At 38.0% G+C, this 18,173-nt stretch overlaps 1 protein-coding gene across 3 annotated transcripts in view; it reads right to left on the reverse strand.

The window, feature by feature from the left end:
• Positions 1-13,096, reverse strand: part of LOC129408700 (alpha-2,8-sialyltransferase 8F-like) — a 35,731-nt gene extending 22,635 nt beyond the window's left edge. For 2 of the 3 annotated variants that reach the window (XM_055153015.1, XM_055153013.1), the window contains exons 1-2: positions 12,975-13,096; positions 12,777-12,830 (exon numbers count right to left, since the gene is read on the reverse strand). In XM_055153015.1, the coding sequence (XP_055008990.1) occupies positions 12,777-12,830; positions 12,975-13,024 (104 nt within the window). In that variant the 5' untranslated portion in view covers positions 13,025-13,096. The remainder of the gene's footprint in view (positions 1-12,776; positions 12,831-12,974) is intronic. The other variant, XM_055153014.1, reaches the window with a different exon arrangement.
• Positions 13,097-18,173: the final 5,077 nt, after the last annotated feature.

Raw genomic sequence — 18,173 nt, forward strand, 5'->3', positions numbered from 1 at the left:
TGCACTAATTGATGGTAAGAGTTGAACCAGAAGAAAAAGCTGACCACAAATAAGTGTTGGTTAGATGTTAGCAAGTTAGAGATTGTTCTTTAAACTTTAAGGAAAAAAAAAAAACTTTCTCCAAGATACAAGATAATAATGGATTTTGTACACAAATTTTGAGACAAAAGGGGTTCTGTTAGGAAAAAATAAAATAAATGTTCTAGGAGAACATGCTCCTTCCTGCTCATCATTGTATTCTAGCGAATACAAGAGTTTACAGTTCTTTCATTTACTTATATTTATTCATCTGAGTTCTTTAAATGTTTAAAAAAATTGGTTTAAAAAATATTGTTAAACACAAGGCCATATTTCTTTTTTGTAAGGAGGTTCATTAAGGTGTAAAAAGTCAATTTGCTGACAATACAGTCAATTTTTTGAAAGACAAGTCAATTCTCAAAAAAGCTCCAAACATCTCTGTGTTTTCTCTGGCATCAGGTCTGTGAATGTGAATTACTACTACTACTTTTTATGAATGCACTGACACGAGTCTATACCTGTGAAAACTGAAATTAAATACTTGGGAACAAGTAACCAGAGATGACAAAACAAGAGAATCCAAAAATATCAAGGAAAAAACTGAAGACATTTCAAAAAGTCTAAACTACTGCTTAACAAGGGATCTAAACAGACAAAGGGGTACCTGGGGCCCTGCCCAGCGATGACCCTATGGGCACCTACCAGATAACATTAACAAATTACCAAATGTTTACAGTGTAGACACATGTACAAATACGGCAGATGCTATTTGCACCCTGAGTGTAAATAGCTAACATTGTTATTCACACATAGGGCAAATAGCCATTGTTGCTATTTACACCCAGGTTATTTATTTTTTTTTAAACTAAACTCACTGACAGTACAAACATGAAGGCACCAGCCCAGTGAAAATCAGTAATATTTGGAGCCATGGCTCCAGTTCCATTGTTTCGCTGATGACATCCAACTCTACCTGTCCACCAAAAGCATAACCCCAGCTACACATTCCACCCTCACAAACTGCGTCTCTGAAATAAAGTCCTGGCTACAGTCAAACTTCCTCCAACTCAACTGCAGCAAAAGTGAAATAATCATTATCAACCCCAAAACACTAACCAGAACTCACAATATCTTCACCCTCTCCATTGATGGCTCCTCAGTCCCCACCTCCTCCCTCCTCCGTAACCTCGGCATCCTGTTTGACCAGACCCCCTTTCCTTTGAACACCACATCAAACACATCACCAAAACTGCCTTTTATCACCTCCGGAACATTGCTCGCCTCTGCCCATCCCTTTGTTGTTTGTCTTCTCATGTAGCGTCTTTGGGTGTCTTGAAAAGCGCTATACAAGGTTATGTATTATTATTATTAAAAAGGAAATCAAATACATGATTATGACTAAACCTGTAGCTCTATTCTAGTGTTTCTCAAAAATTGCTTGTTTTGCATTCCCTTACGGCCTCTAGTACGTGCAAGACACTACGATGAAAGCTACGCCACCCTTGCTGAAACTAACTCATGAACTAGAGCCCTGCATAAAATGACCAAGTCAAAATGATTGACCTACAACAAAGCCTAGCAAACTGTACTGCACTGAAACACTCTGCCCCTCTTTTCTGGACCCTCATCCACAGAAAATTAGAAGTCAAAGACCTCGGCTACGCTGGAATCCGAGCATGCGCTGGATGGAGTAAAGATGCTGCAACGCGGACGCAAGTTTGGAATTATGAATGAATCAAAGACGCCGCACCGCTGGATGCGTAAAGACACAAGGCTTGCGTGCCGTGAGTAAACTCAAGCGCTACTGTGCGCTCTGGAAAAGTGAACAATTACGCACTAAATAACCAAATGTGTGGACTGTAAAGGAAATTAATTAAAACTGGAATGAATTTGTGAAAAATGGACGAAACTGTGGAACAAGGAAATGAGGAGGAAAATGCTCAAAACGACGTTGTGGAGAACAATGAAATTGAAAATGACCTCAAAAGGCTCAGCGCCAGTCGGAGAGGAAAGCTGGGTGCATGTACAACACGAATGAATGAAATTAAAGTACTCATGTCAAATCCTCAAAATATGGACTATTGCAAATTTTTGCAAATTTTTGAACAATTCAAAGTGTCATTAAATGAGATTAAAACATGTCATGGAGCAGTGCAAAAACTTTCAACTCTAACCTAAAATGGAAATATTCAGTGCATTTATGATGGATGTGGAAGCTTGGATTGTGGTTCCAGACCCACAGGTCTTGGAGGAGCCAAAGGATAATACATCAAATGTGTCAACAAAAAGCACAAAATCTGGTAAATCTCAAAACTCTAGTGCCTCAAGAGAGCGCCTGAGATTGTTCTCTGAAAAAGCTGCTATGGAGGCTCGTATGGCTGTATTAACTGAGAAACAGGCAATGGAGATTGAAAAGGCCAGGATAACTGCTAAACTGGAGGAAATGGAGCTCGCAACAAATATAGCTGCATCTGATGCCAGGTTAAGTGTTCTGGACAGCTTTGATCAAAGTCCTGAAAATGCAATGTCACACAAAGCACTGAGTAAAATCAAACATGATCAAAATATCACCAGTATCAAAGAATACAATGTATCTATGGGTATTTCTGAAACTTCATCTGCTAAATATCCTGATATAGGTACAATATCCAAGACTCCTATTCAACGTTTTGTAAATGAATCAGCCAAGGCAGGAACATCATCCAAAGGGCATAAATCTAATGCTACACCAGTACATGTCAGAGTTCCTCCATCTGAATGTGAAAGTGGTTCTGAAAGTGGCACAAGTACAGACAAGTCATCCCTATCCAAAGAACTGCTTACTGTTATTCAAAAACAAAATGACATCACAAGTCTTCTAATGTCACAGCAGCAACAGTCCTCACTCCCCTCTAGACAAATACAAGTGTTTGATGGCAATCCATTACAATTTCAGACATTTGTGAGAGCATTTAAACATGGCATTGAGAGTAAAACAAATAATGATGATGACAGACTTTATTATTTGGAACAATATACAAGTGGCCAAGCCAAAGAGCTTGTAAGGAGCCATTTTCACATGGATGCAAATATGGGCTATAAAGAAGTACAAAAACTTTTAAAAACACATTTTGGTAATGAAATCAAAATAGCAAATGCAGACATCGAAAAGGCTCTTAAAACAGTATCAAAACTGATGATGGCAATGCTCTGCATGCATATGCACTTTATCTGAGAGGATGCTGTAACACAATGGGACAGTTAAAAGTAATGCAAGAATTAAATCTACCATCTAATGTAAAACTGATTCTGTCCAAATTGCCATATAAACTCAAAGAAAAGTGGAGAGTAGTGGCATATGGACTCTTAGAGGCAAATAAAAAAAATGAGCAGATTTTCCTGATCTTGTGGCGTTTATTGAAAGACAGGTCAGTATCTTGCAGGACCCTTTGTTTGGTGAAATCCAAGATGTCTCAAAGAAAACCTATTCAAAAGCCACAGTGGCAGTAGACTCTAGGCCTCAACTGCACCCTCAGAAAAACAAAATCAGCAGTTTTGCCATGTCAATAAATAACTGTAAAACACTGTGTTGTATTTGTGGGAAATCAAATCATTCTTTGGATCAATGTGAAAAACCAAAATCACAGACGCATGAAGGAAAGGTACAGCTGCTTAAAAATAATGGTATCTGCTTTGGTTGTTTAAACAAGGGTCATCTGAGTAAATTAAGTAAAAAAAGAATGACGTGTGAGTTCTGTCAAGGTAGACATCCCAGTGTGCTACATATACAAAACGCGATGGACAGTCAAAATCTGCAACAAAAACAATCAGTCAGTGGCACATTATTTTCAATGGAAAGGAAAACAAGTGCCGATACTATTGATAATTTAGGCAAATTATCAATAGTGCCTAACCAACTAAAAGCAGTAAAAGGAGACAAGACAATCTTAACATATGCTTTCCTTGACTCTGGAAGCACAGCTACATTTTGTAACAAAAATATTATGAGACAGCTAAACATCAATGGAAAAAAGACAAAGGTTTTATTACAAACAATGGGACAAAGAAAGCCAGTGAACAATTATGAAATAAATGGTTTACAAGTTGGAGATGTGAGTGGCAATAACTTCATTGAAATGGAAAAGACATATACCCAGACAAGCATTCCTGTAACAAAAGCAAACATATTCACACAAACTGACATTAACAAATGACCTTATGTGAAAGACATTCATATTAAAGAAATTGATGCGGATGTGGATCTCCTGACAGGAGTAGATGTGCCAAAGGCTATGGAACCGTGGCAGATTATAAACAGCCAAGGTAATGGACCCTATGCTGTAAAAACTTTACTTGGATGGGTGGTGACTGGGCCCTTCAGTTCTGCAGCTGTGGACAGACATGGTAGACCTGTGGCATCAGTAAACCGCATTTCAGTTGAAAACCTGGAGTCTATTCTAAGGCAACAGTACAGCCATGACTTTCCTGAAAAAGAATATGAAGAGAGGCAACAAATGTCAGTGGAAGACACACAGTTTATGAATATGATGTCACAACAGGCCACACTGAAAGACAATCACTACTACTTACCTTTGCCACTCCACAATAAAGACACTGTGATGCCAAATAACTAGCACATTGCTGAACAAAGAGCTCAATATCTGGCCATAAAGTTCAAACACAATGACAGTTTTGCAGAAGAGTACAAAACATTTATGGAGGACATCATAACTAAAGGATATGCAGAAAAGTTGCCATTAAAAGATCTGCACATAAAAAGGTGTGGTATATACCCCACCATGGTATGTATCATAAGCGCAAAAAGACACTCAGAGTTGTATTTGACTGTACTTCCTCATTCCAGGGCATATCCCTCAATAAAGAGCTGCTCCAAGGACCTGATTTGACCAACTCACTGCACGGACTGTTGCTCAGATTCCCGTAAAGAACAAGTTGCTTTAATGGCAGATATTGAAGGAATGTTTCACCAGGTAAGAGTGAATGAAAAGAACTCAAATCTGCTGAGATTTCTGTGGTGGCCGAATGGAGATGTGAGCCAGCCACTGCAGCAGTACAGGATGAAAGTGCATTTATTTGGTGCCATCTCTTCACCAAGCTGCGCCAATTTTACACTGAAAAAGACAGCAGAGGACAACAAGCACAGGACAATAAAATCAAACTTCTATGTAGATGACTGTCTCAAATCTGTTCCCACAGTAAAACAGCTATTCAACTAGTCAAAGAACTGAGTATACTGTGTGCAAAAGGAGGATTCAAACTCACTAAATGGATCAGTAATAGTCGTGCCATTTTATCTACTATTTCAGAAGAAAATAAGGCAAAACAAATAAAAGAACTTGATTTAGACAGAGAGAAACTACCTGTTGAAAGAGCTCTAGGCATGACATGGAACATAGAAAATGATACATTTGGATTCCAGATTTCTGTCAAAACTAAATCACTTTGACCCCCTGGGCCTGGTAGCTCCATTTGTGCTAAAAGCAAAACTTATCCTGAAAAAAATCTGTCAAATGAAGTGTGGTACAATTATTCCCAGTGAATTGTCACAATGTTATGAAAAGTGGTCATCTGAACTGGAACAACTAAAACATTTTCAAATTGAACAGATGTCTAAAACCCGAGAACTTTGGTAAAACAACAAACAGCTCAGTTACATCACTTCTCTGATGCAAGCGAGCAGAGGTACGGCACAGCCAGCTACCTGAGTCTAACAAACAGCTCAGGACATGTCCATGTGGCGTTAAAAATGGGCAAATCAAGAGTAACACCCCTAAAGAAAATGACTATCCCCCAGACTGCTGCCACTCTTGCTGTTTGTGTTGATTGCATGTTGAAATCAGAGCTGAAAATGGATTTACAAGAATCTGTTTATTGGACAGTCAGTCTGTATTGAAATACATTCGAAACCAGTTACGAAGATTTCAAACCTTTGTTGCAAATCGAGTTGCAGGAATCCAGGCACTGTCTTCAATGGACCAACGGAGAAATGTTGATTCTAGGCACAATCCTGCAGATAATGCCTCTCGTGGTTTGAACATTGAGGCCTTCCTGAAATCTAAAAGATGGATTAATGGACCTGATTTCTTGGCACATGATGAAACACAATGGCCACCAATTCCAGAGAAATGCAATATTCTGTATCAAATGAGGACCCTGAGGTTAAGAAAGATGTTTTTGTGAACACTGTCAACATTGTACAAAAGAGTCCCACCAGCAAACTAATGGAGTATTTTTCAGATTGGAATAAACTAAAAAGAAGTGTTGTATGGATGCTGAAGTTCAAGGGACTGCTTCTGAGAAAGACAAAAGTAAAGAAAAATGAAAAAATGGTGTGAAAATGAGAAGCTGACAGTGAAGGATATAGCAAATGCTGAACAATTTATTCTTGCCAATGAACAAAGACAATACTCTAAACAAGAAATCAACCTCATAAATCAGGGAAAGTACTGCCAAAAGACCAGTTCACTCTACAAAATGGACCCCAAGCTGGATCAAGATGGCCTATTAAGAGTTGGTGGCAGAATTAAACTATCCATGCCCACAGAGATAAAAAAAAAAAAAAATCCCATCATTGTGCCCAAAAAGTCCCACATCTCTAAACTGATACTCAGAAACATACATGAGCAAATTGGTCACACTGGCCGAAACCACATGCTGTCAAAATTGCATCAAAAGTACTGGATGTCTTCTGCTAATGCTGTCGCACGAAACATTATAAAAAACGGAATTTATTGCCGTCGAATGTATTCTGCAGATGGGGAGCAGGAGATGGCAGATCTTCCTCAAGACAGAGTGTTGCCAGACATGGCACCATTCAGCACAGTAGACATGGACTATTTCAGACCATTTGAAACCAAACGTGGCCGAACTATTGTAAAGAGATGGGGCATGATCTTTACCTGTTTAAAGACTCGAGCAGTTCATTTGGAAGTAGCCAATAGTCTAGACACCAGTTCATGCATAAATGCAATCAGAAGATTCATATGTCACAGAGGAACAGTGTTGAGCATCAGATCCGATCAAGGCACAAACTTTGTTGGAGCAGATAAAGAACTGAAAAGATCACTGGAAGAATTAAATCATGACGAAATCAGTGAAACACTCCTGAATAAAGGCATAGACTGGACATTCAATCCTGCAGCAGGAGCTCATCATGGTGGAGTATGGGAGAGACTTATTCGAGCTCTGAAAAGAATATTGTGCGCTATTACAAAGGAACAAGTTATAGATGATGAGGCTCTGCAAACAATGCTCTGTGAAGTGGAAGTAATAATGAATAGCAGGCCCATCACAACAGTTACAAATGATTAAAATGATGTGGAACCGCTCACACCAAACCATCTCCTCCTGCTTAAAACGAAACCTGTTATGCCCTCAGGACTATTCACTAGAGAAGACATTTACTCCAGGAGAAGATGGAGGCAAGTCCAATATTTGGCAGATCTCTTTTGGAAAAGATGGATTAGAGAATATCTCCCAATCATGCAACAAAGAGTCAAATGGAACAAAGTGAAAAGAAATTTACAGCCAGGTGATGTTATTGTCATTGCTGACCACACCACTCCCAGGAACTCATGGATCCTAGGAAGAGTCCTGCAAACACAACCTGGAAGTAAAGGATTAGTACGAAGTGCCCTCATTAAACTAAGAGTATACCACAGATTGTTGGTATACTCCAACAATCTGTGACCAAACTCTATTTAATATTGGGTCATTCCACGCCATTTCATCAAATTTCCAGAAAATCTCAGGCATCATGTTCAGCTGGTCCCTTACTATTATGTACCAACTCTGTGAAATTTTAGTCATTTCTGATCAATACTTTTTAAGTTACAGCTCATTTAGTGAGGTCAGTATGTGTCAATTTATGGGCCCAAAATGCACGTCATTTTTTCTCGGCCGTTTTCACAGGTTGATATCTCCGTAAGTATCACACATACAGGGCTGACATTTTGTAGGCTTGTACTCATGGTCCGATTTTCACATGTAATTTATGGCATGTGGGTAGTGATGAAAAAATGTGGAATATATTTTTCTTGAAAGACCAGAAAAAGACAATTCATATGGTACCAAACATATGTATTTTATGAAGCTCCTTCAATTTTTTATTGTATCTTGAACATTCACATTTGACACAATGACACAAGTATACAGTGACCATGTACTATGTTTTATTCCAGCAGCTAAAGCTCCCAAACATGAAGAATGAACAAGAATGAATCAACAGGATGTGTTAAAAGTTATCTAAAAACCTAGAACACAGAACATGTATGTCTTATTCATCATCAGTATTGGTAGGCACATCTTCATAAACCTGCAGTTGGTCCCAAAGCTTTTGGATTTTCTGGCCGAGGTCACGGCAGCATGGACAGTCCCCACAAGCTTGACCACCAGAATTCTCCTCAACCTGTAGAGGCTTTTTCATCCCTGGTGGACTCGTTTTATATGGTTCAGTTGACCATGTTGACTGCGGTGTGGCCTTGTAATTTGAATTAGGCACTTCGTCATCTGTGCACTTCATTCATTTATTGGGAGTAGGCTCTTGGTCCCATGGTGATCCAAACATGTACTGGCTCTCCTTAAAATAAAATAAAAAACATCTTTCAAAACAAATGTGAATTTGGAACTGTATAGATCCACCCCGGAATAAAGATGAATATAATGTTTTATATGCGATAAATTTCCACAAATCCTGATATTTCCCTTAAATGAACAACCTTAACACTTTTCATTTAAGGCTCCATAAGACTTTCTTTCCCTGCTCAGGCAATGCAAACATGATGGGGAACTGTTTCCTCACTTCTTGGCTGCTTCCAGATGTTTACGCATCTAAATCTATTGTAACGTTTGCATAGTCTAGAACATTAATGTGCCGTCCACAACTAACAGAAGACAATATCATAGTGTTTCACATGTTTGTTTCTTTAATATGAGAATAATCTACAGCTGTTTTCTTGAATGTCAGATAACTTGTCACAGATACCTTGTCAGATCAAAATTATTATCAAACCATTTGATTCTTTAAATGTTTAGTGACCTTAGCTGCTGGAATAAAACATAGTACATGGTCACTGTATTTTCATTCCGCACTCTTCTCTCCAATTTATGTCTCTCTTTTTTAATTTTAATCTTCATGATTATTTATGTTTTGATTTGTTATGATTTTAATGTATTTCTTATTCTGTAAAGCACTTTGAATTACTTTGTGTACGAATTGTGCTATACAAATAAACTTGCCTTGCCTTGCCTTGCCTTGTACACTCGTGTCATTGTGTCAAATTTAAATGTTCAAGATACAATAAAAAATTGAAGGAGCTTCATAAAATACATGTTTGGTACTGTATGAAAGGTCTTTTTCTGGTCTTTCAGGAAACAAATATTCCACTACCCACATGCCATAAATGACATGTGACCATGTTGCGTTTTCTTGTTTTTAACAGGACCCTCACACATAACCTATTTCAAATTTTCTACATTTGGTGATTTCTTTTAACAGTCCAAAACCTTTTTAACAGACCAAACTTTCAATAGATGTTATTTGAACACAGAGTAGAGGAGTACAAGCCTACAAAATTTCAGTCCTGTATGTGTGATACTGATATACGGAGATATCGACCTGTGAAAACAGCAGAGAAAAAAATTACGTGCATTTTGGGCCCGTAAATTGACACATACTCCCCTCACTAAATAAGCTGTAACTTAAAAAGTATTGATCAAAAATGACAAAATCTTCACAGGGTTGGTACATAATAGTAAGGGACTATTTGGTAATTTTTTTTATTTTTTTTTTAGATCAAAGTGTGTGGGCCATTTCTTGAAATGGCATGGAATGACCCTATCAGAAAATGAAGATTAAATGGATGGACATTGAAATTGCCTCAAAACCAAACTTGACTGACCTGACCTTACTTGACTACCCCCCTTATCCAGATATTAAAAATATTTAATAAAATGTGAATAATTGTAATAACATGTAAAATTATTACTTATTAATAATATTGTAATTGCTAGACCAGCAATTAGGGGCTGGAGATGTTAGAGCCATAATTTAATTTATTTAAAAAGTTATTTTTATTTACCATAAATTCATATTTTATTATACCTTAAACCAATTATAAAAATATTATTCTTAAATTTATATAAATGTTAAAATGAATTATTTTCAGAACCAACTTAAGTTATTTCAGTCAATTTAAGTCTTTTGGTGTGGGTCTGGAATTTCTTTTAAAATGTGATTTTGAAGTATCCAAGTTACCTGTAAAACTGTCTGAATACCATAAACCGCTCCTCCATTATTGGAAGACTGTATTTACCCACAACTTTTCCTCGTATGGCTCCACCTTAAGGAACAAATGAGCAATTACACCAACTAGGAAAACAGGGTACCAAAAATATGATCTTTGACACAGATATACTCGACATACAAGGTCAAATTCTTAGTTTGTATATTAAATTTAGTTTCAAACTTTTTCAAAGTTCTATTAGGGTGTATAAAAAGGTTTGCAAAGCAATACCCATTACCTTCTTAAACTTGATACAAAATTATTTGCATTATACAAAAGGACAAATAATGTTGCCTAAATTAAAATGGATTCAAATTCCCTTAGATGATTAAAAAATGCAATAACACAGCTATTAATATAATATCCAAAGGTCAATTCTTTCATAATTTTGACAGAAATGTAAACATTTATCATGATGATAGCAATATAACCAATAATGAAATGGCCAATACCCCACAAAATACCAAAATAAAATAAATGCAGTCTAAAATCATAAATGGTCACTATCCAACAGCAGCGATGCTTAAAAAAAAAGGGTTTGGTTTTGAGGTGGAGCCATGTGTCTTTTGCTCTCAAGAGAAGGGAACAATCGACCATCTCTTTTTCTCCTGTGGCATGACAAAACATTTTATGGAAGAATCTAATTATTTGGTTGAAAATTAAGATGGTCATAAATGTTCAATTAAATTTGGAGCTAATACATTATGGTATAAACACATTTCCCAACAAACTATTGAGACTTTGCAATATAATTATAATTATGGGTAAATAGCACATACATAAAAGTAAATTATAAAACATAAATCCATCTCTTCTGTTGTTTAACTCTGAACTATGGTCATATTTTGTTTCTGTGTCGCTCCTAAAGAACTCGAACAAGGACATACAATGTGATGATGTCAAGACAACGCAAGACACCTACAAACCATAGACTGTATTTTAATAGATCCTTGAAACAGTGGCAGGATTGAAATTACCCAAATGAAAAGTTGAAAAATATGTTGAAAATTTCAGGAAGTAAAGTGCTATGTTAGAGACTCCCACACTGATGACATCACACTAGGAGAATTCTGTCCATAAGTAAAATCAGTCTCTTGCTATTTCTGCTTTATTTATTTAGGCTGTATTATACAATTTCTCTTTGTTATTATAATACGCTGTGTCCAAATATTTTCCGTTGTGGATCAAGTTGTCTAAATCTAAATATAACCTGTCATAGGCACTTTAATTTATAATAATTTACTTTTATTAAGATGCCAATATTTGTTTTGAGAACAAAGCTCTTGCGTGCGTTCTCTATTCTCCTTCTGTGATCATTCTTGTGCTGGTTCAGCGTAAATCAGTATAAAAAGGACAAAACATAGAAAAACAAAGATCACAAATGTCACGTTAAGAGACAACAAAATAACAATGAAACTAACAGCAGACGACTGTTTTAATTTTTCCTATTTATCTTCCTCAGTCTGTACTGTCTGGACTGTACTCAAATCAAGATTAACAGTGTTTTATTTAATTTTTGGACTATTTTTAGATTTCTTTTTTTCGCCCAAATGTTTCATTTTTGTTATAAAATTACAGAAATTGCTCTGAAAAAGTAAACTAGATATGTCACAAAATTTTACTCCATGGACAGTAGAAAAAAACAATTCCGAATCCAATATCACTAAAAATGAATCCAGGTGAACTACATAGGCCTATTTACATTTGTTGAATTTTAGCCCCATTTTATATATATTTTTTTTTTGTGGGTGTGGAGCATAAACTTATTCGGATTCTTTCCATGGTTGATTAGACTGAAAATATGTGGATTATATTTCTCTTACATGCCCAGGAGTTTATAAATATATATAAATAAAATCCCTCCTCACCTGCTACATCTGTCTAACCTGCTCTGTTCCCATGGGTCTTCTTCCCTGACTTTATTTCTTGCGTTAACATTTACAACAAAAATCTGTGTGTTGATATTGAATTTAAAGTAAATAATATTCTCAGAAGAGTCATGTTTAATTGACTAGAAATGGTGCCAAGTCAAAAACAAGGATAAAATGACTTTATCTGTCATTGACCATTAACCATCTGCTATATGGGTATATGATGAAGCTGAATTTAGGTTTATAACCATATATTAAAGCTTTTCACTCTTAGATTTAGACAAACTTAATTAATCCACAAGGGGAGTTTTCTGGACACAGTAACTCACACATCACAAAATCAATATCACAAGATAAATTGCCCTTTACTCAAATTCAAACTGTGCATTCTGTATTCTCCTTCTGTGCTGATTCTTGTGTTGGTTCAGTGTAAATTAGTATAAAAAATTACAAAACCTAGAAAGACAAAGATCATGAATGTATTGTAAATGCTACAGTAATGATTTGAAAGAAATGTCAAAATGACATAGTAGAATTTATGAAGAACAGAATGGGAAAGAGAAAATAAGTTTATTTAATTTAAAATATCAAATGAGTGACTTACCTCAGATCTAAATTAAGGATAACCAATATAATGGATAAAGTCCCCAAAGTTATGCTGAGAAATAAAACAAATTTACAGCTGTGTCTTCTCATGGCTGTGGGGCATGTGAGGTAACACACTCTCTCTCTCTCTCTCTCTCTCTCTCTCTCTCTCTCTCTCTCTCTCTCTCTCTCTTGTCTCCAGTGTTTCTTCTCTCACCTGAAACAAATCTGCTCATTATGTGGTTCCATTCCCTCTGTTACACCCATAAAGCCGACAGGTAGAACTGTTAGATAATAGAGGGTGCTCTCACTGGTTTAAACACAGTGCATTCCTCTTGGATATGGCAACCAACCGCTGATTTTTTTCTGCTTTGCCAAATAGGCTTGAATGAGTAATATGTTTTGTAATACTGAGGGATTATCAGATTACGTTACTTCTTGCTTTTGTAGTACTAGTCTAGTTCTAAGTGATAAGGAGCCACATCCGTGAGTATGTGAGCATGCCCTGGAGGCTTTCATTCATTTCATTCATTGTATTGTTGTTTTAAACCTTCTTTATCTTGGCGTATTATTTCCATCGCAAAATAATCCAAATGTATCCCACACATCTTCCCATAAAGACCTGGCGTTTGACATAACGAACGCTGCACATTATCACCTTGATCTGATTTGGTTGCTGCTCCATTTAATTAAATTTCCAGAAAATCTCACACATCATGATTTTTAAAATTTTTGAAAAAAGTACCAGCTGGTCCCTTACTATCATGTGAAATTTTAGTCATTATCGATCAATACTTTTCAAGTTACAGCTCATTTAATGAGGGGAGTATGTGTCCATTTACAGGCCTAAAATCGTTTAATTTTTTCTCGGCCATTTTCACAGGTCGATCTCTCCGTAAGTATCACACACAGAGGGCTGAAAAAAAAACTCATTCATTTCCGTGGCGTACCATTTTTAGTCCCATTTTAAACTTACTTGTAGGTGTCAGAGACCTGTGAATTTTTTTGAGAATCAAGATATAGACTAGGACTGTTTAAAAAAAAAAAAAAAAAAAAATCACCAAATGTTGAAAATTTGAAATAGGTTATGTGTGAGGGTCCTGTTAACAACAAGAAAACATAACATGGTCCGATTTTTACATGTAGTTCATGGCATGTGGGTAGTGATAAAAAAAAAAAAAGTTTTGAATAATTTTTCTTGGAAGACCATAAAAAGACTTTTTGTATGGTACCAAACATGTATTTTATGAAGCAATTTCTATTTTTAATTGTATCTTGAACATTCACATTTGACACAATGACACAAGTATACAGTGACCATGTACTATGTTTTATTCCAGCAGCTAAAGCTCCCAAACATGAAGAATGAACAAGAATCAATCAACAGGATGTGTTACAAAATAGTCATTGAAATCCCAGGCTAAAACTATGTGGCCTGCATCTCATTACCTCCCAGATAGCCTTGATATTACACTAAAATTCACCTAGTCTTAAAATCACATCAAATGTTCACCTAATCTTAACATTGCATTAGACTTGTACCTATTCTTAAGATTGCATCAAACATTTATCTAACCTCAACATTGCATCAAACATTGCATTAAATATCCTCCAACATTGCATCCAACATTGCGTAAAATATCCTCCAACATTGCATCAAACATTGCATTAAATATCCTCCAACATTGCATCAAATATTGCGTAAAATATCCTCCAACACTGCATCATGTTTATGCCACTCACCTAGTCTTGCTGGACTTGCTTGTTGTAGAGATGAAATTAAGGGAAAACTCAACAAATGATCCAAACAAGTGATTTATTTTTCATCTTTTTATTCAGGTTTTACTGTGTTATTCTGTGACTGGGGAATATCGGCTCGTCGCTGTGCAAGCTCATTGACTCAAGTAAGGAGGCTCGAATAAGCCACCTTGGTGAATACACAGCCAGATATTGTGTTCCCAGCTACTCGATGACTACAATTTTACTCAGAATGCTCAAATACAAAATAATTAGGACAAATCACAATGCAAGTACCTTAGGAGCATTTACCCTGTGAGTAGGTCTGCTGCAGAGCGCTGCCTAGTTCAAATGTGGCATCTGCTTACTAGCAGAGGATACGCTAATGAGGTCAATGCCAAAATCAATACAGGATGCAAATTTGCCAAGAATTTCACCTAATATTTATACTATAGATCCCACAGGGCTCCTCCCAAGTACGTGCAGAGTGATCAGTCTTCACACATAGCATTACTGAGAAGTACAATTCTAAGGATAGAGGACGCTTGGAAAACTGCTTACTTTGCTCTGCAGGCCAGTTGCCCACCTAGCAAGGCGCAAGCATCCTGTACAGAGTGCATGTATTTTGTACATGATTTGCATATTGCAAACTTCCTGTGCACAGTATTATCACAGTCCATTGTTGCATATACAAGGTTACAAAAGCAAAATTGGATAACTCATATTAATATAAATAATAAAGATGCCATATGACTCACTAAAGCTACTAATTGAAAAATAAAACACTCTTAATAATATCAAATGAATAACAAAACTCTCTTAATAAGGCTGGCACCAAAACCTTCATTTTACAGCCAATGGGGGACGGGCAGGGCCTGCAACATCCTCCTCTGAAAGTTTTGGGTCAGGGCCAAAGATGACGTGTTTAAGCGTGAGTTCCTTAGTGCATTGTGCAGCAAAGTTCAGTTCTCTTTCTCCCGTTGGTGGGGGAGCCAGCAATTTCGGATCCATTCTCCTTGGATAATGAATTTCGTCAATGAAGAAAGCTGCCACTCCATTGTAGCATTCCATGGTGATCTGTGCCATAGCCTCTTCAGTGCCTTTTACCAATTGTATGCATTTATACTGAACTATGCATTCTTTTAACTCATAAACATTTCACCCCTGGTTTAAACTGCTCATTATAAGCTGTCAATGATTTATATTCTTTAGCCCTAACTTGCAAGTAGTTCGTGAGGATTTTGGTCGATGGTCTGAGCATTATGCCAAAGGGTGCCATTATGATCTGGGTACGCAGAAGTACTATATGCAGGTTCACTATGTCAAAGGGTGTGAGGACATTTAGATAAGCCCACTGCACATAACTGTATATTGTTTTTTTTTAGTTTTTTTGTTTTATTTACTGTGGTTGCTGTGTTTGCTGTGATTCACTGCATGAACTATAATGGGTTTGAAACATTTATTGTGTGCAGCGGAGGATGTGGGACTAATTGGTCACGCCCCTAGTCAAACCCCTGACTGTTTTTATTGGACACTGCCACATGAACCTGGTATATAAAAATGCCCGGATCTGATTCTTGGGGGCACGGAAACAGGAAGACAAAATGTTGGGAAACCGGCACAAGAGGAGCAAAGGACACTGAGGACAAATGAGCCACGAGGACAAAAGGCGCTGTATGAGACAGACAACATGTGCTGACAGTTAAGTGAAGGGACGTTCGTATTGCCGTGTGTGTGTGTGTGTGTGTGTGTGTGCGTGCGTGCGTGCGTGCGTGCGCGCGTGCGTGCGCGCGTACGTGGTGCGGGATGTTAGTTCTTTCTCCTCATCCATAGCGTTACCTGCGCCGGGTGGAGCATGTGTGACTGGGGGGGATCGGCGGCGAGCGGGTGCGAGGAGCCAGTCTAACCACTCTAGACTATATTCACCGTCCAGCCGAGCTAAGTTACAGGGACGCCGAAACATGCCTCCGGAGTGTGTTGTTGTTTTTTAATTACTATTTATTGTGCTGCAGACAGTGAGCGCACTCTCCCCGTTTACGCCCAGGCTCGATGTTGCGCCGGAGCCCGGAAGTGCCCAGAGAGACAGCTGGAGAGCAGATACACGGCCACTCGAGCTAAGTAGAAAGGGATGTCCGTAGCCTTCTTGCCACTGTGGGGGGATTATTCAGCTTTGCGGTGTGGTGTGTGAATTGTTCTCCCCTCACTGCTGTTGCAGAGGCTGGAGCAGACCCAACTACCGCCGTGCTGGACGAACGTATCGGGAGTGGAGCGGGCGAGATGGACGGAGCTGAATTTGTAGACCAGCCGGGCCTTCCAACCTACCGGCCATTCCCAGCCCACAGAAGGAGACCCCTGTTGGGAAGACAACTGCATTGTTTTTTTGGACACTAGCACTTTAGCAGGAGGATCCTTGGGCAACCTGGAGCGACTGTACCCTATGTTTTGGGCTTGTTGTTTTATCTCTACAATCGTGCACTGCCAGGTTTTAATAGAACGTTTTTATACCAAATCAATAATTATAAAATATCCTCAGTGTATGTTCATCGCAAAATTTTAAAAGGGTAGAAGTCCCTCCTCTTTGTGGATTCCATGTTATAGAGCCATACACTATTTGGGACATTTCTAGTGGAGTATTGCCAGAAAGAGTAAGAATTCGTCGCTTCTCCCTGTAAACATTGTGCATTTCTATATCCAACTTCTCCTCTGGAATTACAGATTTTCCCAAATGTTTCCCCCAGCGGATGAGACACACCCTTTTGGGAGTTTGATTATTATTCATTGAGCTATTTAAGATTGGTTTTAATTTGCCATCAAAAAACGTTGGCCACACTCACATGTGGTGGACTTCTCTAAGGGTCTTACCCCTTGCCTCATATTTACATTGCACCACTGAGGTGCATAGGTCAGCATTTGTGCTCTGACCTTCTCCTTCTTCTCTTATTGCAGAGCCCTGCAACATTCCTCCTAATAAATCAAAGTCTTAATTTTTTTTTCTATGGACAAGAGTCCGAATATTTCCCCCCACTCATCGTCTATTTCGATCGTTAGTTTGTTATCCATTCTAAACGTGACATCCCTCGCTGCAAGTGTGAGGATCAAAAACCTCCTCATGATGAGACTTGAATTTAGAATTGTGAGGGCTCTCTATTTCCGTTGTCTAAACTTCAATTTTTATATTAGTATTTAAACTCTTAAGATGAGCTAGGATGGCCGTGCCATGAGGTACATATATATGATCCTGTTACGTGCCACTGGAGTAGACCCAAAAAAGGACTCAAAACAAGGACAAAAATGCAAAAGTAACAGGGTTTATTAACCAGGGTCGACAGGCGGTGGAGAGATGAGGAGCCAGCTGCCAGGATGAAGGAGTCTTCAATGGCGGGAACATCTGTTAGACGAAACAATCTGGCAGAGTCTGGCAGGAGAGCTGGGCCTTTGTAGCAGGCTACAGCTGAGAGGACTAGAGACCACAGGCTTTAATAGGGACACATGAAATGAGGGATGAATGTTCATAGATTTAGGCAACCTGAGGTGCACAACAGATGGATTGATTATTTTTTCGATAGTGAATGGTCCGATAAACTTGGGAGCCAATTTACGAGACTCCACTTGAAGAGGCAAGTCTCGAGCGGAAAGCCAAACCTTTTGCCCTGGTTGGTAGGTAGGACATGGTACGCGG

This window comes from Boleophthalmus pectinirostris, unplaced genomic scaffold (assembly GCF_026225935.1).
Source record: "Boleophthalmus pectinirostris isolate CB_2022bp ecotype Guang Dong unplaced genomic scaffold, ASM2622593v1 HiC_scaffold_17, whole genome shotgun sequence".
NCBI classification, from domain to species: domain Eukaryota; kingdom Metazoa; phylum Chordata; class Actinopteri; order Gobiiformes; family Gobiidae; genus Boleophthalmus; species Boleophthalmus pectinirostris.